The sequence below is a fragment of the Parasteatoda tepidariorum genome, chromosome 10 (assembly GCF_982258835.1).
Source record: "Parasteatoda tepidariorum strain Cologne lab strain chromosome 10, Ptep-v5.0, whole genome shotgun sequence".
NCBI lineage: Eukaryota > Metazoa > Arthropoda > Arachnida > Araneae > Theridiidae > Parasteatoda > Parasteatoda tepidariorum.
Window position 1 is genome coordinate 41997462 of NC_141764.1, and position 24590 is coordinate 42022051.

The 24590-nt window shown below is 27.5% G+C and overlaps 1 protein-coding gene across 11 annotated transcripts in view; it reads right to left on the minus strand.

Moving 5' to 3' along the window:
* LOC107441504 (cell adhesion molecule Dscam1) overlaps nt 1-24590 on the minus strand; it is a 434487-nt gene that overhangs the window by 190830 nt on the left and 219067 nt on the right. For all 11 annotated transcript variants that reach the window (XR_015429993.1, XR_015429992.1, XR_015429995.1 and 8 more), the window contains exons 9-10: nt 15925-16212; nt 12494-12613 (exon numbers count right to left, since the gene is read on the minus strand). Coding sequence is in view for 7 of the 11 variants with exons in the window: in XM_087154077.1 (XP_087010203.1) it covers nt 12494-12613; nt 15925-16212 (408 nt within the window). In the remaining 4 variants the exon portion in view is untranslated. The remainder of the gene's footprint in view (nt 1-12493; nt 12614-15924; nt 16213-24590) is intronic.

Below are 24590 nucleotides of genomic sequence, written 5' to 3' on the forward strand. Positions count from 1 at the left end.
TATTTTATGTTTTTGTTTCGCATTTGTTATAAGAACGAAGATACAAATTTTCAGTTCTTCAAAGCACTCGAAAAAAGAAATTCTAAAAATATTAAGTAAAAAAGATCGATTGCTTATGCGAATACGAAATAGATGGCAAAAATTGGAAATGCATTTACTTGACAAATCGCACCAATTCATCACGAGTTGAAAAATAATACTCATTTATCTTAGTTTCTTTGCACAACAAAGAATAAAAAAAATTGCATTTTTGAGAAAAAAATCGCGATCAAAAGAATGAATCATTTTATTCCCCATTCTGTGTGAACTGAATGTTTCGCTACAAGAATAATTTTCTTTTAAAAATTCTTGATGTATCGAAGTTTTATGTGTGACTAAGGAGTAAAAAGAAAGTTAATAAATATTCACTCAATAAAAGAAGTCAGAATTTAATGGAGTAAAAATAGCAGTGAATTGTAAAAAAAGAGATATGGTACATTTTTTTAATCAGTAACAGCTGTTAAGTAGATTTAAATGTAAAATTTCTCTAACAAAAACTACACTGATATCTACAATAAAAGGAAATGATTAATTATTGGATTATTCTTCGAGTAACCAGAATATAAATTAAGGATCATTTAAGAATCCTGGTATGTAAAAAAAAGATTATAATGTACTTAAAATAAATTAATTGCAAGAACGATTATGCAAATATAAGAAAATAATTATTTGTCGTGTGTTTATGTGTGTCATAAAAAAACTACCCTTCTTACGAACAATAAGTGGCTAATCCATTAAGCAAATCAAAATGAAAAATATAGAGTTGTTGATAATTTATTGCTACAGAGCTTTTAAGGTTAGGGCTACACTGTAAAAAATTCCAGGTGAAATTACGGTAGAAAGTACTAGTCTCCTGGGTCTAATCATAAATTTAGCATTACTGAAAAATCCACTTTTGCTGTTAAATTGTATACATTATACTTTACAGTGATAGTTATTTAGCTACAATTTTTCTGATGTTTTTACAATAAATATTATTGTAAAAAATATGGTATATGTGTGATTCTTTTTAAACATGACAATTCGGACCAAAAAATTTCTTCAAATTTAAAGTTTTCAAAATAATCTAAAAACTTTTTTGAATACTTCTTTAGATACAATTATTAATATCTTACAGACAGCAGTGTAGTTTATTGAAATTTACTCGAGAAAAAAAAATAAAATATAAATTCACTAAATCTTGATTGCCAGGAAAATGACATATTAGCTTAGAAGTTTAAAAAACAGGCAATTCAAGTTAATAGTAAGTAACTCAACTTAAGCCTTTATGTTAGATGGAACATAAATTGCTTAAATTAATTCTTTTTATCCACTGTAGAAAGAATCAAATATTTTTTTGTTGCTGATATGAACAGAATAAAATTGTGTATAATAATCAATTATTAAATAAATAAATAACTTTGATTACATCCAACCATATAACAATCATACATAAACTTGGTATTAGGTTAATATTAGCTTTTCCGCCTTACAGTATTAGCAATTAAAAAAATTTTGGTAACACTTCAATGTCCTGGAATTCATAAGCCAGGAAAATGACAGCCAGGAAAATGACAGCCAGGATAATGACAAATTCGCCATTTTATAGCACATAACTTTACTGTAATTTAATATTTTGGCCGTAGACGTTTATATTCTGCAGAAAACAACAGTATTTCTTAAAATAACTCAGATAAATCTAAGTAGTTTTTGTTATTAATGATTTCAAGAAGCCAGGAAGATAACAGCATAAATACCTACTCACCTTGAAAATTTTTTGAAATACATTTTGAACCAGAAAATTAGTTCTTTATTCATGCAACAAGACGTATTCATGTAGGAGGGTATCTAATCAATCTATTAACATAAGATATTGGTTGCTGGCTCTATCTATTTTGGTTATAAACCACTAAACAAGAGTAGCCAGGAAAATGACAGATTCTTTTGGGACAAACAAATTATTGACATAAAAAATTATTTTAAACGAAGTTTTTGTAAATAATACCATCGGCGTGTATTCTAGAAATGCTTACACCAGTTGAGATAAAAAAAAGTTAGATATTGAAAAATTTATGGGAAGTTTGAAGCTAGTTTTATTGGAAACATTGTTTGGGACATGCCAGGAAAAGGACATATTGAAGTTCAATTAAAATTTTTAACCATACAAAACAGTCAATGCTAGTGCAAAGTCATTTTAAAATGCTAACAGCAATGCAATTTATTAATTTTTTAAGAAAAAGATCTTTTACTATTATAGTATTAGATCTTGGAGCAAGGGACAGTGAAATGTCTTATTTCGTGAGAATCACCCATATATCAGATTTTTCGCACCTTAAAATTTACTGTTAAAAACACTGGTGTACTAAGTTACAGTACATTTTACTTTAATTAAATCAGAAATTTTTTACAGTGTACTTGTGAACAAATTTTGAAATTTTATAATTGCAAAACCAAATTTTTTTCAATTTTTCATTTTCCCACAGAAATACAAATAAAAAAAAGGCAGTTTTAGCAATATTTAAGCATGAAGAGTAACGATGCTAAGCAGAATGATCATAGGAAAATGCACAAAACAATTCAAATGCTTTCTTCGTTTTTCCTGCTATCAGAGAATACCTGTATTCTTGAATAGCTGATATGAGAAAAATCTAACTTGCTCTTTTCTCTATCTCAGTCTAAAAGCTCAATTTTCATTTTAAAAATATTTTTTCAACTGAATTTTATGTTTTTGAGCTGTATCATGTTTTGTTGAAAAAACGTGGATGTTTTCATTCAAAGATTTTGTGATTTTTCATTATATTCTTAAGCCTGAAAGTTTTCTTTAATAAACCATTTAGAAATGGAACGGATTCGCAAACACGACTTAAAATTTCATTTCGACTAGTTACCCATAAAAATTGCAAAAATAAAGAAACATTTTTCTGAAAAACTATTATATTTACATTGGATTTATTTTTATTTATTAAATTATTAGAATATAGTAATTGTATTAGTATAGAAATTGGTCGCGGAAATTTTCTTTTAGTCTTTTGATAAAGCCTTTGATTAAGATTTGCATTAAAATATGTCTGACATTTAAGTCTCACAAAATAGTACTTTTAAAAACAAACTGTAAAACTACAAAACATAACAATTTTTATATTGTGAAAATAAACTGAATAGAGTTAGTTTTTCTGGCTTAAAAAATGACTAATAGCATTTAAAAGAAAATGCTTTTTTTCTGCGAAAGGTGCGACAAGATTTGTCTAATTTTTAAAGCATGATGAATTAATACAATACATGTAATTATCATAACTAAAGGATATCCCGTACTTCATAACTGAACGTATCATAACTAAAGGATATCCCGCTTAACGGCTCATTTTAACATGGCTTTGCTATTTTTCATATCTCAAGAAATCAAGAGATTCGAATTAGAAAATGTTTTGCTCAATTTACATGGAAATTCATTCAATTGGACAAATTAAAATGGACAAAAAAAAACAAAATGAAACTTGGTGACTGATGTTATGAAAGTCTGGATCACTGGTTATGAAGCAAACAATATTTGCCCTAATCTTATACAGTCAAATTATAATTGTCTTCAAAAAAGTTCTTTTGCGCAAACAAATCACATTGCAAATAAACCATATTTCCCCATAGTGAAAAAACGAAACTTTTTCTTTTAAAACTTTTATACAACAATTTGAACAGTACAGTATTGATAAAATCAAGTCTTATTTTTTATAATCATAAATAAACAAAAAAAACTTAAATACAACTTATTAGTTCCAAAATTTTTTTATATTTATAAATAAAAAGTATCTTAAGAAAACTTATTAATACCTTATCTGTGTACTTGTCTATGTAAAGTCCTTGACAATTTTCTTTTATTTACATAGTTATGTCTTTTGAGTCATAGTTATGTCATAGTTATCCCAGGAAAAAATAGTAACGAATTCTTTATCGGTGTATTAAATTGATTTAACACAAGCTAAAGAAGGCAGTTTTCGAAAAGATAAATTGTGTATAACTCCCCGTATATAATAGAGAATAAAAAATAAACTTTCCTACGAATCTGTTTGTTTTAATAAATATTTTAATGAAACTCAGCCATACTAAAAAGATTTAACTGAATGGATTTTTGTAATTATAAAAGTTTTTAAGTCTCAAAAATATAAATAATAAAGTATAAAAACTATAAATAATAAAAATAAATAATCTAAGTTTTGAATCACTGAAGCAAGTAATAAGCAATGATCTACAAATATTAGAAATTCTATCCAATTTTATACTCCACATAACTGATAAATTTAGTTTCAGAGCTAATGGGAAAAAGAGGTTGAAAGCACAAAAATTAAGAAAAAGAAGTTGAAGTGATAATTGAAGCGTATACTTGTAGGCAATATACTATACAGTGTGCTTAAAATATATATTTTTTCTCAATTTGTCATAGTTTTATTATGTTTCCATTTAAATTTCTTCAATCGCAAAATAACTAGGAAATTGTTATTTTTTTTAATGGTGGGCACTTGGAACTATTGTCCATTGGCCACAGAAAGTGCCAGAACTGCTAACTCTCTTTTCGTTACCCAGTGGGCATCTCTGGCGAAGCCACGGCGGTGGAGCAGCGTCGCCCACGTCACACTACCACAACCCGTTCATAGGGCTGGTCACATTCACACACAAAGGAAAAAGGACATAGAACACAGATAGAGAGAGAGAAACATCCATGCCTTGCCCGGGATTCGAACCCAGGAAATGGTTATAAATAGTTGAATAAATTTAGATAGTTCTAATTTTTAACATAGTTTTGATGATTAATTTCTCTTTTTACGCTAATTTCTCCTTTAACGCACATTTTCTATGTCATTAATTACTATTTCAACTGCTGAAATAGGACAAAACTTATGAAACTAAATGCTAAGGAAAGTTTCATATATTTTTTTTAAAAATGTAGGTAAACCACTAAAACTTTAAAAATGATGTTTTCTTTCAAATGAGAATGAATGGAGAGAAAAAAATTTTTTAAAATTTCCTTATTGCAAAATAATGACATTTCTGGAAAATGAATCCTAATTCTGGTTAATAAAACTAAAATATAGAGTATTTGGCAGTTTTCTGTTTATATGGTAGTGGTTTAACAGAAATCCTAGTTTTTAAAATTATAGTAGTTATTACCACAAATTTAGAATAAAATACAAATTGTGAAAGCTAGTTTTGCCGTATAAAGGGTTTTTATGCCATGATCTAAGATATCATGATAAAAGTTACGAATTTTACCACATTTACCATGTTTTATCACATATGATAAGATCATATTTTCTTTTTAAGTTTACCAAAATCGTTGTCAAAGTGCTTTGGCAAAAGTTACTGAACTCCTTCAGTGCTCCCATAGAGTCGGAAACATGGTAAACTTCACCATATTCTATTAATTTTGACTATACGCTTTTCATAATTCATGTAAATATGGTTATCAAAGTAATCAGATGGCAGCATTGTAATAATTTATTTCAAACATTGAGGTGGAATTCGTAAAAATGCATTGAGAAACGTTTAATCTAAAATTGACAATAAATACACTATCATACATTTATTAAAAATTTGTTTCCATATTAAAATAGGAGTGTAATCTGTTTCTTTCATCACATTGGTATCTGATAAGCTAGTGTGTATAATCTAAAACTTTTCACAGAAAAATTATCCAATCGAATCGAAAATTATCTAAATTATTCGAATGAAAATGAAAATGAATATTTATGAAAATTATTTGAATTAAAATATTATATTATGCTTAACGCGAAAACTTTTATAAAAACTTTCCATTTATTGTGTTATCTGCATTACTAAATGCTATATATACTGCTATTTTGTATCCTGGTGACTTTTTTAAGATTTGGTAGCTTTTGATACCTGAGTTTCTATATATTATTCTTAAAAGAATTATCAATTTCCTTTCTTGAAAAATTTTCTCAAAAATTTCAAAAATTAAATGACTAAGTATTTTATAGGACAAAAATGATGCTTTCATTATACAAGGGTCACTCTGAAATTTTTGAGATACGCGAGGACAAGAATTTGCAAAATAAAAATAACGGTTTAATTTTAAAATACAAAGTATTTTAACACAGCAGACAATTTTTTACTGACTTGCTTCAACTTGTTCAGCGTAGAATAATTTTTAAACTGAAGGGAAGATGAAGTTGACGCGAGAAAATTTTCGCGCTATGATTTTCTTCGATCTTAAATCAAGATTAAATCAAGAAGAATGCGTTCAACGGTTTCAATTAGCATTTGGTGATGAATCTCCAGCTCGTGCTACTGTAATCAGATGGTTTAAAGAATTTAGCACAGGTCGCAATTTTCTTCAGGATGAAGAACACACAGGAAGGCTACCTGTCGGCAGAGATCCCGGATAATGAGTCTGCAATACGAAAAATGTAAAAGGATGATAATCGCTGTACCTATCAAATTATACAGAATGAACTTAACATTGGATCCGCAGCCATACACAAAATTATTCATTACATATGAAAAATGTAGTTTGCCATTGGGTTCTCCATAATCTAACTGAGCACCAAAAAGAGGAGCGTGTCAAAATCAGTAAAGAAACTCTTTAATTGCTAAATGATGGTGGCCATCGCATCATCTCTAAAATTGTAACGGGTGATGAAACGTATTTACCGTTTTTTGACGTTTCAACGCGTCAAGAAAGCTGAGTATGGGTCTTTGAAGATGATCCCACGCCGACAATGGTGAAAAGACAACGCGCACAGAAAAAAGTGATGTATGCCGCTTTCTTCAGAAGTACGGGATTGGTCAAAGCCATCAAGTTAGAAGGACAGAAGACAGCAACAGCAAACTGGTATACCACTAAATGTTTTCCAGAAATTCTACAGGAAGTGAATGTTGGGGGACTAATGCTTCACCATGACAATGCATCTTCACATATAGCCGGATTAACAGTTGAGTTTCTTAAACAAAAAAAAATTAAAGAGATAGAGCATCGGCCGTATTCACCTGATCTAGCCATGTGTAACTTTTGGTTATTCTTTAATCTATAAAAGAACTTATGTGGACGTCGTTTTCATTCAGAAGAAGAGATTGGTGTGGCTATAAATGCCTTTTTTTTATCGATTCCAAGAAATGAATGGCTTGAGGCATTTAATCTGTGGAAAATCCGAATGCAAAAGTTCACTGATGCTGGAGGAGACTACTTTGAACACACCTAAAATTTTGTAAGTGTAGCTTTAAAAACCTAGTTGTATCTCAAAAATGTCAGAGTGACCCTCGTATATTAGAAGATTAATGTTTTGTCCACTAATACATTTATTTGATTAATTGTTGATTAGCTAACCTTCTCATTAATTTATTTAGGCATTTTTCATATCACACACACATTACATTCTCGACATGTTATGTTTCGTCTACTAAGGCATTTATTTGGTTACTTGTTGATTAACTAACCTTTTCATTAATTTATTCATACATTTTTCTAATCACACACATATTGCATTCTCAACTTGTTATGTTCCTTCCGCTGATACATTTATTTGGTTACTTGTTGGTTAACTAACCTTCTCATTTATTTATTCATATATTTTTCTAATCACACACACATTACATTCTCAACTTGTTATTACCATATCATTTTCATATCATGTTTGTATTGTATTTCATGTATGTATTTTCATTTCATATAAATGAATATAAAGTTGGATAAAGCAAATAAAACGAAAATAAAATGTACTCATAATAATACATATTCTTAAATTAAAGCTCATAATCAAATATTTAAACACAACTTAGAAAGTTAATATTTGAGGTTTACAAAATCCCATTTAATAAATGCATACATTAAATCTTCTGATCAAAGCCTGTGTGGATAATGGATCGAACATTTTAGCCTTTAAATATTGAAAGCAAAATTCACAAGATTCAACGACCGATTAATAAAGAAATTTTCTGAGCATTTAAATAGATGAATAAAGAATAAAGAATAATTATGATCTGAATAGAATAATTAATGGATAGGATCTGGTGAAGCTTATCATGGATCAACGAATCTGAAGTTTGGAATTTATGACTCTTGTGGAAAACCTGTCTAAAGCAAGGAAATATATAAAGAGAAATTGAAGGCTAAACTTATAAGGCTATGAATCAAGCAGAATACTATAAGGCATTACGTGTAAACTAATTTTTAAACATAAAACTGTATAAATTGCCGTTTGAAAGTTGATAGTAAGGATATTAAATGAGTAGTAAGCAAAGGCACATTTTATGTCAATGTAAATTTAAATTTAAAATAATGATAATTTATTATACGTTTATTATACTTTTGATATAAAGTTTTATTTCAAATATTTTTATGATCATGATCACACACATAACTTCATATTCTTTGATAAATGCCTCTTGATATTTTTTTATAAACTCTTTGTTATACTGATGTGAATTTTTTGGTTATTAATTCTGTATAATCAGCAAAATAGAAAAAAATAAAAATTCTAATATTATTTAATCATAAGCTTTTATAACGTTTTTGGATATTACTGTAAATTTTTAAATGAACTGAAATAGTTACAAATTTCTTTTTCTTTTTATAAAATTCTTTTTCACTAAACCTTAAAAATAACATAAAAATTACAAAGTTCTATGTTTGTTTTCAAATACCTTTGGATAATTTGGAATGGGGTATTTATGGGTATAATATTTATATGTTTAACTGTTTAATGTTTTAAATAATAACCACTAAATATTGCCTCGTTTCCTTGGCTCATTAATGTATAACGGATTTCATGATATTCCGTTATTAAGGGATGAAAGTAAAATATAAAAGCTTATTAATTTTACAGAAACCCGTACAATAATAGATCTTCTCGTTATTTTTTTGTGTTAGGTTTAAGTTAATGAGTATTCCAGGATATTTTTCGCAACTTTTATAAAATATATTGTCTCTTATTGTAATTTAATTATTAACTTTAGAATTTTAAAAAATATGTAATAATTAATTATACATTGCAATGTAAAAACTAATTTAAGATGTATTTTTATTCTGATTTTTTCATCAATATGTACCTTTTTTAAAATTATAATACTATTTAAATATAATTTAATTAATAGTATAACTTTAATCCGAAATGTATAATACTCGGATGCATTATATTGAATGATATAAAAAAAATAAAGTTATGGCGATATGATTATATGAATACAACTGTAAATAGCAATACAACTACTGATTTTTATCTTCATTGTTAATCCATATAATAGAAGTACATTTACGAATGAATTTAATATTTAATTTTGAGTTTTTCATCCTTAATAAAAACAGTTTTTATAACTATAACATTTCAAAAATAGTATTGCTCTTTTTTCATTAAATTTATAGTGATTGAGCGTGGTGTATTGAATAATATTACAAACTAGATGTTTGAAAATGTGTTTATATGGAGATCTCGAAAGCAATTAATTGCATGCAACTATACATTTTAATTGAAATTCCACAATCTTAGATGATAAAAAGGGATTAATATCAATATTTAAGCACTTTCAGTTGCTATCAAAGATATTAAGTTTACGCTGTTTGCTTAAGGCTATAAAAAAGTCGACAGCTGTCATGAAGCCAGCAAGTAATGCATACATGGAATTTTATACGAGAACTTTCTCCGAAGTTGAAAAGTTGAAATCAAGACTGTTTTCTCCAGTTTCTTTCCTAGAATGTCTTTGAATACTCAAGATTGTTATCTAAGGAAAGTATTTCTCAGTAAAATATGTCCCTTTATATTTTTTTCATCGGAATATTTGAAATGTCTTTCTCATAAGAAATCAATTTTAGAAACGAAACTTTCATTATTTATGATAAAATATTGTTAAAAATACTTTAAAAATGCGATTGTTTTCATGTTTTTATAAAGTATCTTTTGTAATTTGGAAAAAAATATTTACGTTTAAATAATAAATTTAAAAGGTACTTTAAAGTACTTTAACGTGACATTCTTTTGGGCAATTAAGTTAAGAGTTATTCAAAATTTTTGATTTTATTTTATTAACACGAATAAAACAAAGTAGAAAATTCTGAATTATAAAGATTAAAAGAATTTTTGATGATACAAAAACATTTTTACTTACTTAATTTATTTTACACAAATTTTCATCTAACAATAAGTTTTCGACATTTGTAACAGATTGAGGTTTTATTTTCTGTAAGTTCCTATGAACATTGGAAGTTTCTTATTATTTCAAAGACTTAAAGACCTGGTTATAGCTGATAACATTGTCTCCATAGGTATCACATAGCATTTCTGCTACCTTTTCTTGATCCGCAACCCAAGTTTCGACAACTGAACACAAACTGTAATATTTGAAGTGTTTTTACCTTTGCAGTAAGAAATCCTCATATTCTTCTTCATTACTATTGGAGTCATATTCATTATTACAGGAGTTATTGTTATTCTTCGCAAAATGAATTCTTTTCAATATTCTTGGAAAATTACAATAGAATTTCTGAACGATTGAGGCATAAATCTGCTTGTTTCAAAAACGATCTAAATGGATATATCTAACATTTTAAGAACTTTCGCGACAGGACCGTTAAAACAAGACGATACATACGGGAAAAAGAACGATGCGGGAGCGATGGGTCGAGATTTGACTGTAAAAATATTTTACAACTTTAAAACTTAGATAAAAATAAATTTCAAAACATTTTCATTAATATTTTACTAATCTTCAGTAAATTTTGTACTGCCCGTTAATATTGTCTCGACAACTCTGGGAAATTGCTCAAGCATTTTATAAGTGTTTCATCCATAATTGTATGGAAAATAAAATATAATGTTCTATAAAAAATATGTTTGCTTACAAGATTAGCATTCGTTTAATGATTTAATTGGATTTCATTGTATTATTCCATTAAAATTTAAATAAAATAAAAATTTTATATTTAATATCTTAGTCAAACCTGATAGACTTCCTGTTTAGAAAGTCACTCTTTTATAAAACTAGAGAAAAAGAAGCATAGTCAATTGATTTGACCTAAATAATTAAAAAAAATAATTAAAATTGTTTTAAATAAAAAAAAATATATATATTTAATCTTCGAAATTATTTATTGATTAGTGAGGCACTCTGCATGTGTCATAAATGTCACTGTATGTTAATTAATTTATTGTGCTTTAATTTTATCTTCTTCTTATAGAGTTACAATATAACGCAATACATCTCGATTAAAAACAGTTGTTCTATGACTATGAATTTTATACGAGAGTTTGCTTTGGTATTCTTGAGGAATAATAAATAACGAACAAACACTAGCGACACTTTTGCTTAACATTTATAAGTTAAATAGTTTAAATTAAAAAATAAAAATAAGGAAATCGACTTCAATATTTTAGCAGACAGCTAGTAAGTGAGTTTATAAGCTAGAGCAGTTTGTCAATAACTATATTATTTTTAAAATTTATAATACATTGAGAAAAAAAGATGGTCAAAACAACCAGCTTATGGTAAAATTTATCTTTTTACAGAAACTACGCAATACAAATACTAAATTGTTTGGTAAAATGTATCGAAGCACTTTGATAATTATTTTTGTAAAATAAACAATTGCATATAGTTTTATTATAAGTGAAAAAAATTGATAATTTCATCATGATACCTCAGAGCATGGCATAAAACCATTTATTCGGTCAAATTTATTTTTCAATTTTATATTAATGTGTCGTAATAAGCATAAATAGTTACCATATCAACCGAAAAAATAATAAAATGAATTACTTATATATGGTAGATTTTAGTTTTTAATATTAGGTTCTTTTTTTAACTAAAAATGTCATTACCATACAATACGCTAATTTTACCAGAATTTTTTCTCCACTTACAATTTTAAAACTTATTTTTTATTTACAGAATTTATTAGAATTTTCAACACTACTATTAGTAAATTATTTTGTCAAACATTTATTATAGTGTAAGTCGAACCAAAATATATAGCTCATTGTGCTATAAAAACATGAATTCTCGTTATTATGCTTTAACTTAAGTGAGGAAAATAATTTAAAAGAAAATTTTATTAAGTTGGCAGCTGGTTTGCATAATTTCATCAATATTATTGGTTAAGAAACCGAACGTTAAACTGTTTTTTTTTTAAGAGTTTACAAAAAATAGATAAATAAAAAAATAAAATAAATGAAAAAAATAAAATAAAATATCATAACAATTATGCTTGCAAAATGAATAGTTCGATTCATTTTGCAAGCACGATGGACAGTTTATAATCTTTATTGAAGAGGAAATTTTGAAAATGGAATAAATGTATATGAAATGTTTTAACTAATTTATTTCTACGCTCATATAGAGTTGGATTTTATGCTAGTACATGCTTCTATTTCCTCTGCCATTAACCATGTCGATAAATGCACTTTACCCTTCTATTTACATTTGTCAGCAAAAAATATTTTTTTGTAGGAAAATATATCAGGAATGCTGATATTACCTTTTCCGAATTTCCATCGTACAACTGGTCTTGGTTGGCCTTCAGCCTGGCAATCAAAGGTGACAGACATCCCTTCTAAGGCTGATTGATCGCTTGGCTTAATCACCCAAACTGGTGGCGCTAAATTGGGTAGAAAATGCAAAGAAATTCCATTAAAAGATCCATATAAAAACTCCAAAGAAACAGATACGACAACCGAAGAAAATTTTTTTTTAATCAATATATTCTTCTTCATGAATATTAAAACAAATTTCAATATCACAAATGGATCCGTAAGTGCTGCATGGTTGAATCACTTTTTTCTTCATATTTCGTGCACCACTAAGATTTATACACCACCATAAAATGAGAAAAAATATCTATATCAGTTCCTAACTAAAGTAAGTATTAATCAAGTTTCTGAAATGCACAGTAAGGGAACGTATATGAAATGGGAAATCAATTTCCATTAAGATTTCAGTGAATTTAAATGGAACGACATGAATTTTTTTTGTGTGTGGAAAGGAAAAAACGCCATTTGGTGTACGTATTTCTAAAATTAACTTATTATGCACAGCATTAAAGTGCAAATGTGAAAAGATTTGTCTTTAGAAATACTGATCTTAGCACACAATCTATGTGGTTTTTAGATAATCTATTTTTGTGTTTTTAAATATTAATATGTTAATATTTCTTTATTTAGATTATTGGACTTGCTTTTAATTTTGTATTCTTTTTATAAGCAAAAAATTTGAAAATATATTAATTACGATAGAATTGTCAAGAGGTTTTTCTTTTATATAAAAATACAAATTTTTGTACTCATTTCTGTTGGTATGTCTATTAGAATTTTAAAATTTTCAGTTTTATTTTTTTAAAAAGATATCTTAATTAAAAGAAAAATACTTTTATTCTTAATTACTTCGTTTGGATGACTAAATTACATTAATTAGAAAAGAATAATATGTCTCTAGAATAATATGTTTATTTTTTACATTCGTAAACTCTGAAGATTTTATAAGTGAGACTTGAGTCTTTTTTTCTTCTTCTTATATTTTTCATTTATCTTATTTAGTTTAATTCGTTACTTTATTAAATTGTTATTCTATTAAGAAAATGCTAGGTTTAATTGAAAAACTGAGTATCTATCTTTAAAAAAACATTGTGCGCCTTGCCAATGTCTATCAGACATTCCAAATTTTCAACTAGGTTTCCAAAGCTATAAAATAAAAATAAGAATTAGTTAAGTTAATTAATTTCATTGCCTGATTTTTAACAAGGAAGGATATTAATATTGTGCATGCATTTATTTACGAATGGTATCTTAAAAAATGAACCTTTTAAAATTAAAACGGTATTTCAAAATGTCGTTATTTTTGTTTTTATGAGTATTTGAAATTGAAGCATTTCATTGAGTATGACTCTGATTAATTCGATTTTTTATTTTATTTTTTACGATTCGTTTTTCCCCTCTCAATATGGAAAAACTATTAATTCATGGACAATAATACTTTTTATTAACATAAGAAACTAATGACTGACTAACTAATTTTTATTGACTAACATAACATAAATCGAATAAATAAATTCGAAATCGCAGCATTTTAACTTCACAATTACATTTTATTATAGTAACATTTTAATTTAACTTAATCGCAATATTTTAAATGTAAAAGAAATTGAATTCCTGTTTGTTCCCTCTTAACTTTTCGATGAAAGAATAGTCACTTGTTAAAGTATTTTGTGTTAATAGTTTTGATACACAATTTGATCGTTGAATTACTAAATACAGTTTCATTAAATTGTATTATTTCATAAGATTCATTTGCAAAAAATAATATACCAATGTATATTTTGTAAAATATGATCATGAAGATGATTTATCCAACAATGGATGGGGTATACATTGTTATTCGTAGATCAAAGCAAGAAACAGCTTGGCATAAAAAGGCAAAGGCTATGGCATAAAAAGGTGCATAAATGGACATCCTTTCAGTTGTATAAAGAAGTATCTTTCTCAGTGTCCAAACACCAAATGGTGTTACAGAAAGTAAAGAGACAAAAGCATGCAGAGTAGTTTAACCAATAGGGACAGAGGATCAAGTTTGAACAAGAAAATAAAAAAGGAGGTAAAGAACAGGCGTGGCGGAATTTAGCAGGAATCCCAAGGTGCAACAGATTTAATTAAAAATGGGTTTTCAAATACTAGGAAATGGTTCGAAGAATCAAGTATGAGAGAGAAAATGAAAAAGGAGGTAAAACAACAGGTGTGGGGAATTTGGCAGGAATCCCAAGGTGCAACAGATTTATTAAAAATAGGTTTTCAAATATTAGGAAATGGTTCGAAGTTAGGAAGATCCTTAACTAAATTATTGGAATTTTTCAAGACATAGAATGATTCTCAAAAATCAAGTTCGAAAGAGGAAGAGTAGTGTTGAATAATTTTAGCCGAGGTAAAATCAAACCTGGGATTTGAATTCTAACTATATAGAGCGATAGAAGATCGATAACGTCCTGATTTTGAACATATCATTCATGTCCTTTCAGTTGAAGCTTAAGGACACGTCCAGTGCACTCAAGATCAATCTGGGATGAAATTCTTTAAATACTCTAGCTATAAATATCAGCAATATGGTGCTTAAGGTTAATGAAATTTAGTTTATTTACAAGGAGAAAACGACTTTAAACTCAAATTTATTTATAATCATAGTAATTTTGGAACTGATTTTCGGATGAGAAGCTAAAACAATTAAATTGTTTAATTTCGAATGATGATTATTTCTTTAACCTTATCCTAACTGCCAAACTGTATAAGAAGATATCAGATAATAACTTCAATAGCATGACTAATCATAGCTTTAAAATCACAATCTTTTATTTATGTAATGGTTGAGAGTTCAAGACATTTATATTTACCTCTTAAAGTGCAATTATTTTTATATTCTGTAGATAACAGTGTGGCATTTATATCAATGATGGCAACCAGCATCGATATCATGGCCATAAAGGTAATCAGTTATGGCCAGTAATAATATCATAAAGTCCCATAACAGCTTTATTGTCAACCATTCCGTAATAAATAAATTACGAAATATTTTCCCCATTTTTAAATATTTTGCCCGTGAATTTTCACGTTTTAATCTAGAAATCCTACAATTAAATTAAAAACATATTGCCAAAACTCAAAAATTTGCGTATATAATATTCTTATGGTAGTACTATGAAAGGGTAAACACTTTTCGTAAACTTTTAATAAGCTTCATTTCACTGTGCTACCGCAAACATCTTTAAGGGTAGGTAAATACTATTAAATTTTCTATCTCCACCTACAAACCTATAAAACAGATAATAGGAGGTAGACGAATAATGTATTTGTCGAATATTACATCCACTGGAAATGAAGTATTATCTCTCAGCATAAAACCACCCCACGCCAGTAATCATCCACTCACCTTTTACGATCATGGTTGCAGTGTAATTTGTGGCAGCAGCACTGTTGGAGGCAAAACACGTGTAGTTGCCGCTATGGTGTCGTGACACATGATTAATGATGAGGGAGGAAACGAAATCCGTAATAGGCACGATCTGTATATCTGGAGATGTTTCCTTTAGAAGACGGCTGTTTCTGTACCACGTGAGGGAGATGGGCGGATCGCCAGCTATTACGGAACAGATGATAGAACTTCTCATCCCTTCTTCAAGACTTTCAGAAAAGCTGAATGGACTGATGAGTGGGGCGGCTGGAAGATGGAACAAAGAATGCTATAGGTGTTAAGAGAAGTCTTTATGAAAAATATAAGCATGGCAGTTCATTATGCTGTCAGTTTATAACAAATGCTTTTGTGAAGCGAGAAATGAAATATTCTAAACTCAGCGTAAAATTTTGATTTACTAGTATTATTGCAAATATGAAAAATGCAAAAATTATTATTTTAGTTTCAAATTAAATAAATGTTTATCCAAAATAATTGAAAAAAATAGGAGTTGAAAAAATTTTTAAGGTCATAATGAAAAATATAATAAAAAAATTCAAACATCTCTTTCCTCTTTCAAGCCATTCAGACAAACTGAATAGACAGATTGGTAGAAAGAATATGAGATGGAATAGTGAATGCTATAGGTGTCGTGAAAGATTTTTATGAATAATATAAACATGACACTTCATTTTTGTGCCACATATAATATATACTTGTGATGGCGTTTGTGAAGAGAGAAATATTATAATATTCGGCTATTCACATTGCTATAAATATAGTTTACAAAAGAAATTATTTATTGTTCGTAATCAAAAAAAAGTGTTTATTTGAAATTATCGAAAGTAACCAAGAGTTATAATTAATGTCATTAACTACAAAGGGACTTTAATTACACTAATTTATCATTCATTTCGCATCGAATGTATAACGCAACACTGATTTAAAAAAATAAGCATTAAATTTCAAATCAGTTCCTATTTTTATTTTAATTTACTTGATAAGAATAGGGAAATATTAGCATTTTATCAATATGAATGGAATGAAGCTTGAAAAGAAGCATATTCTTTTTATGATTTTTGTTGCATTCATTGACTTCTTTACTAAGCAGCATCAAGAGCTTCTGTGTTTAAACAGCAAGTTCTGGGCATTATAAATTTCGTAAAAAAACATTGACATAGCATTTTGAGTTTCTGAAATCCATGAATTATATGAAGGATATTATATGCGCAATTTATCCAATTAATATGTTTTATGTATGTCTTAATGTCTTATGTCTTGATATGCTTTATTCTATAAATCGTGCTTAAATTTAAACGTAAATTTGAACCATTTAGATATGATATTTTAAGCAACATTGCTAAACAATGAGTAAGAAAGAGTACTACATGACACCGATGTACGATTAAAAGGAATCATAACATAATTATTAAATTAAAAATAATTTACGTCTATATTTTTAGTAAAAAAATTTGACTTATTAAATAGTTTAACAGTAACACAATTGTGGTTAAAAAGTCATCCATTTTATTAAAAAGAAATCCTTGAAATGTAATTTTCCAGTAGGGATAAAAATAAAAGATAATTACCCATGTAATTATCTTTCATAATGATAATTACCTAATGATCCTTAATTAAAAGCTTACAAATAAATAAACCCGCAACCAAGTATTTAATTCCCATATCATGCATATAATATCTTGGATTGCCCCGATCAATTCTGGTTCCTTAATTTTCAAAAGCTCAGCTTTTATTCTATCTAGTCCAAAAGATCTATTGTTGTTCATATTCTTAATCGCCTTTTCAATCTCACCTAGAGTAGGCAAATCAGTCTCCTCTCCTTGACTACTGGTTAGTTAAATATTTTTCAAGTAAATTCTTAATAATTTGCAGCCTCTTAAAATTAATTTAATTATTTCAATTGTTCAGTATAATAAACAGTTTAATAATTTATTTATTTTTTTATTATTTATTATAATTATTATATTTATTATTATCATTTTTTTCATTATTACTTTTGTATAAATGGAATTGGCTCTGGTTCAAAAAGAACCACCCGAAATGAATGCAGGTGATACGTGTAGTTTTTGAAATTATGTAAGGATGTATGAATGAAGGATACAGTCTACAAACGGCTTTCTATCCATATGTGCAGGCTCTGACTTTTAAATAAGTCACCCTATGAAATATGGAAATGTATATACTGTAAAACTATGTAAGGATGTATGAATGAAGGATAAAGTCTATAAACGGCTTTCTATCCATATGTGCAGGTTCAGACTTTTAAATAAATTAGCCTATGAATGATGAAATGGAAATGAATGATTTTTCTTTCCTTTTTAGTTTGTTTATTAAATTAATCCGTTAAGCAGTTTTTTTTTATTTTTTATTGCAATAAATTTAATTAAATTTTCTCCATTTTTGGGTTTTAATAAATTAAATTCCGAATAATACATTTTTACTAATTTTTCTCATGGATGGAAGCACTAATATTTACTTGTATGTATATATATATATATATATATATATATATATATATATATATATATATATATATATATATATATATATATATATATATATATATATATATATATATATATATATATATATATATATATGACAGTGAAATAAGAACTGCATTTTTAAAGATAAGTACAATATACTGGTCAACTGGTTCATGGTAGGGTAATTTTCTGCATCTGTCTGTCCGAAGACTGGAGCACCCGGAGGTAGAAGACTGTCTTCGCTCCTCCGATTCCCAGCCCATATCCCAGCTTCTCAGGGACTGGCTGATTCCCCCCACCCACCATGGGTACAAGGAAAATAAGCCTGGAATTTCTTTGACTCTTCCTTTTGAAGGGAGAGTCTGCACCACCCTCTCCCGCCTAGCTACCGGCCATCTAGAAGGTTTACTATTTTCCGAAGGAACTAAAACCTACCCCCTTTTCCCTAAATGTCATCTACACCGGGCTTCCGCCGATCATATCCTGGGCTGTCTTGGTCTTCTCTGGGAAGATATCTACTCTACTCCTCTTTTGGTCTCCAATTTCATTCAGATCAACGGGTTCATAGATCTGGTCTGACTTCGTCAGGTCAGAAGAGGATAAGCAGCGACAACAACAACAATATGCACAGTTTAAAAAAGTTTTACCTTCTTTTTTTAGCAACGCTAATAATTTGATTTAATTTCTGATAAGAGAGTCTGAAATTGTAAATTTTGCACAGTTCTTATTTTATTTAAAAATTGAATTGTAAAATTATTCTGAAGCATACTAATTTGAAAATGAGAAATTTTATTTATTAAATTTTCAACCAGAATTAACTTATCTTTTTTACTCAAATCCAAATTGCATAAAAAAAATTTTTCTTTTCATTTCAACAAAGAAAATATAATAAACTTTTTTATGCCATTAAAGCTTTGGACATTTAAAATTATTTATCACGCGATGAAACATCTGTAGCTGACGTTCCAGCATTACACCACAAATTAAAAGTAAAAAGAGAGAAACAGAAGTTTTTCGGAAAGTTATTTCACTTTCCGTCAAACTTGCTTATTGTAAAACTGAAAACGGCTTTTGAGAAAAAGTTCTAATCGACTTATTTAGAATCATGCTTTAGAGAAAGAGCGAAACAGATGAATTGAGGTAAAAATGCGTTCCTGGTTCTGATTTTGACAGATAAGCATGAGAGATGTTCCTGACAATCTGTTATCGGAAAACTGAGAAAAATAGATGTAGGTAACTTATATTTAAAAACAAACATAAATTATTTTTGAGACAGATTGAACATTACTCATATTAGAATGATATAAAGCTATATTTTATACTTAGACTTAATATTTACTCTCAGGCATTTTGTTCCTCAGGATAGTTAAATTAACGTTCTTAATTAGTTTCAAAAATACACTGTTAAACATTTCTTAGAAAAATTATCAAACAACAATTTATTTAATTGTTATTTAAGCATATTCTTACTAAATTGTCAAATAACCATAAATAAGATTTTATTCAAACTGTTAACTGTGAGAAAAATCTTTTATTAGCTGTTTTCGTCTAACATAACAGCCATATTTTTTATCTCCGCCTAATAGTTCAATCTAATGAAGGTATTTAGTCCCTTGAAACTGGATACATACTATAGCCGAGAGATTTAATCTGTCAATCTCAAGACCAACTAAACGGGGGTTCGAATTTTAGCATTGTCGCCAATATTTCCCCCCCCCCCCATTCTTTCAACACGTGAGGAGTTTCTAATGCCCCAGACTACTGGATAACGAAACTCTTATTCATGCATAGATAGCAGCACTACAGAGCTGCTAACTTAAAAAAAAGTCTAGTAGTCTCATCCCTCACGATACATGACGCCCCCAGATAGAGTAATTTAGTCACATTCAACGGTATTTTTTGACAAAACACAACTCAAACACAGCTTTACTTAAATATCCATTGCCTACCCTAACCTAATTCCCATGTCAAGTTGAATTTCATTCATATTGTTCAGAATTTATGCTAATTGTGTACAGTTACACAACTGAACAGTCTTGTATTCGTAAGTTTTTAATCAAACCAGCTGTAAACGGTTTGAAAACGTATAGGTAAACATATGATCCCCACTGTAAACTTTATGAATAATTAGATGGACGGACTCTTGCCTTTTATTTTACTGTAATTTGAAAAGCAAAATTCAATCAGTGTATTGCAAAAACTGTTGATTATTAACTTTATATAATTAATAAATTATGTCTCTCTGCAATTAGAATTCCCTCCAATTTTCTGATACTATTTTAGTTAAGAACAATCATTGCAGTTCTTCTGAACTGTTATCCTTAATTTCAAAACAATGTTAGCAATTAACATATGTTACAACAATTAAACATATAAACATATGTTAGTTACATAAGATAATATAAACATAACATATATTATAAACCGCCAATTAAACATATGTTAGATAAAATATTTATTTAAATTATTGTTCACAAATTATTATTTTAATATCATTTAACGTGAAGAATTGGCTCCACAACACGAATAATTTTCAGAACAATATAGAAAAATTAAAATATTTCGAACACTTTTAAGGTTAAAGACTTAATCATAAGATTAAAAATCACAGGCATTTTGTATATTTCTTTTTTATTATATTTCACTTACGTTTTTGGAAACTTTCAAAACTTCTTTAAGAAACACGCATATGAAGTGCCTTAAATACCACTTTTTAAAAGGGATATTAGATTGAAGTTCAAACAAGATCATAAATTAAAAACTAAACGAAGAAATAAGATAAAATTCTATGGTAATTAAAAAAAATCATCTCATTTCTTTGCTAGTGCATGTTTGGTTTTTGCACTACTTTCTAACGAAATTTGAACTATTTTTCTTGTTACTTCAGTTAAAATTATATGTTACTTAGTATTTGTTTATTTATACATTAAATTTTGTATAAATGCATTGTATTTATAAATTAAGTACAATTTATTTTTCCAAAAATTTTGTACAGAATACTCATTTTTTGCATTATTTCTTTTCCGTTTTGCATCGTGCGATTATTTCTTTATCGTTTTTAGAATAAGTTAATAAGTTTTAATTTCTATAAGATTGATTTGATCAACATAAAAAATATTTTTTACATTTTTTAAAAGTCTAAAGTAATGTTTAATAAAGCAAGCATACGAGTACTATGTTATTTTTTCTGTAATTCTTAGCAACACTGAAAATATTGAGTGAGAAACATCAAAAGCTCTTTTCTGAAAAATAAAAAAATAATACCAGCAAAGCATCTAAAATTTCTCAAAAAATGGGAAAAAATAATTTAAGTTTCTTAGATATTTTGCTCTTTTCATGCACAGAAAATTCAATTTGTTTTAGAAGATTAGACTTTTGAAATTCCCTTCCAAACAACATGACAACGCATTAAGAAACATCACATCACCTTTCATTTCTTTTAACAGACTTTTAAATTCTTAACAACACAACCCCTAATCCGGGTCTCATGCTTGTGAAAAAAAAATTGGCAGCCTGCTATTTTTTTTCTTTTAAACTTTTTTATGCTATCATTTTTAGAAACTTAGACTGGATTTAAGATAAAGCTCCTGATGTCGGAAAATAAACTGCTAAAGAAGATTTTTTTTCTTAAAAAAATTATCACAAATGTGTCATATTTTTATTTCTTAAAATAATATTATGATTTTTAGCAGCAGTCAATTTTGATCAATTTAATATTATATTTGTATTAGAAAAAAAAAATGAAATTATTTTTGATAATTTAGATAGTCAAAATTGTCAAATTTGTCAAACTTTGTTGAATTAAAAAAAATGAAAAGCATGATGAAAAAGTATGTGAAAAAAATTAAAAAACTTAAAATGAAAAGTATTAAGTTCTAAATCTGATGTTATAATTTTTAATGAGTAAATTAAACCATGAAATGTTAGAAAATTAAACTAATTAAATCACACAGTAAAAATCATTTTCTTCTACTATTAAAATTTTTGTAAATTGAATTGATCGACTACATTTAGGTTTAGTGCATTTTAAAGCAACTGCAGATTTTAATCGATTAACTTCTTTAATTTTTTTTATTTAATTGCCTGTATATTTCTATTATTAACATAATTGTTAACAATACGTATTATTACATAAGCTAGATTTTTTTCAAAATCATTTACATATTCTGGCTATAATTTTTTTTTTACATACACTGAGAAAAAAATAAGGTCAAGAATACAAAAATATAGTAAAATTTACCGTGCTTCTGGCTGAATGGAAACACCAAAATTTTTGCTAATTTTTATCGAATTGCTTTGGTTATAATTATGGTGGAATAAAAAAAATACATATGGTTTTGTAATATGTGGTAAAATTTGGTTTATGTTTATTTTTTTGGTTGTATTATTATGATACCTTAGAGCTTGGCATAAAAACCATTAATTCGTTTAAATATACTTTTCAGTTTCGTATTTGTTACTAAATGTGTGGAAATGAAAACCACCATTTTAAAAACCTCAATTTTTGGTAATTTGTCACTATCTGGATGGCAAAATTATCAAATGAATGGTTTAAATACCATTTATTTTCGATTTTATTACCATAATTATGGTATTTTCACCAGGACTATCAATGCCATACAGCACGGAAATTTTAACAGAATTTTTTTTCTGCAAGTAGTACCAGTAATACGATTTGAATGTTTCTAAGTGTAACATAAATTTAAAATTTAATGAAATAAAAAAGCTATCGGGATATCAGCTAACAGGATTTGCTTTCAGGATAAGATCAAAACAAAATATTATTATTCAACCACAATGTAAGAAAGTTCTTCGCTAAATTTCGACCAGTGACTAAAAAAATTCTTCCAGTCACTTACGTAAAAATAAATTCATGACTGTAAAATTGATATGACCATAAAAGTACAGCGAAACTGCCAATACAATGTTAAATTTTAAGATTACTTGCTATACGGGTATTATGTTTAAAAAGTGCAAAAATGATCATTTCCAATAAGATTTAGTATATTTTTATAGAACTCATACGGATTCTAATAATTTCATTAAAAAAGTAATTAAAAATTTTATGTGGCGTTTTATGCAAATGAAATTAATTTTATCGTATTGATATTTTTAGGAAAAATTACAGCTTTTCTTTTTACAGTGATTATAAAGGCAAAAAATGAAAGTAAGAATTTCATTCTTTACAAACAAACCAATTTCTCTAGTGCTCTGATGCTTTATTTCAGTAAAGAATGTAGATCAATAAGCACAGATGTTGCTGTAAGGAACAATTTATCTTCTAGAAACTTTATAAAACTGAAAGAAACACAAAACATCTCAATACTCTTATTCATTTTATACCATTTTTATTTCATTTTCAAAGTTTCAAAAGAATTGGATTCCAAGTATTATTAAATTTGATAATGAACAAAACTGGTTGGACAAACAAATTTCTTTTTATTAGAGCAAATATATACATTTGTAAGATTTAATTCTTTCTAAAAAATTCAGCTTTTAAAAATATGGCAAATCAATTTCAATTAAAATATGTATTTATTAAACACTATGCAATGATGTTTTTTATGTTGGTATAGGAGTTTATTCACTAATTACTGTACTAGACTAGGGGGTTAACTAGATTAATATGCAAAACCCATTTTTCAAACAACAGTTAACACTAGAAAGACTGCTGTAGCTATATCAGATCGGCAAATTTTTTTGTCGCTCCGTTATTCCAAAAAAAGTTGTTTTTTTTTTTTTTTAAAGTATTGAATACTTAGGACATCTTATGACTTGAACCACTTTAAGTGTGTATTTAATTATTCATGCGTTAACCTTATATTAGTAGTGAAATTACCAAGCTGTATTGTAGGAAAATATCCGGTAAAAAATGAATCATACTTCTTTTAAGTAAATGTAAATTATACGGAATTTCAACTATTCATTTGGGAATTTTTCTGTTTCCATAGAGATGGTTCACCGAAAACCCCTGATTTTCAACATTAGATTTCTTATTATTACATATTTAGTAAAAAAATAAGCACTGAAAAGTAGATTTGGCCGAATAAAAGGTTTTTATGCCGTAATTCTAAGGTATCACGATTAAATTACAAAATTGTATCACAAATTATAAAACAATATTTGTTAATTTTATCG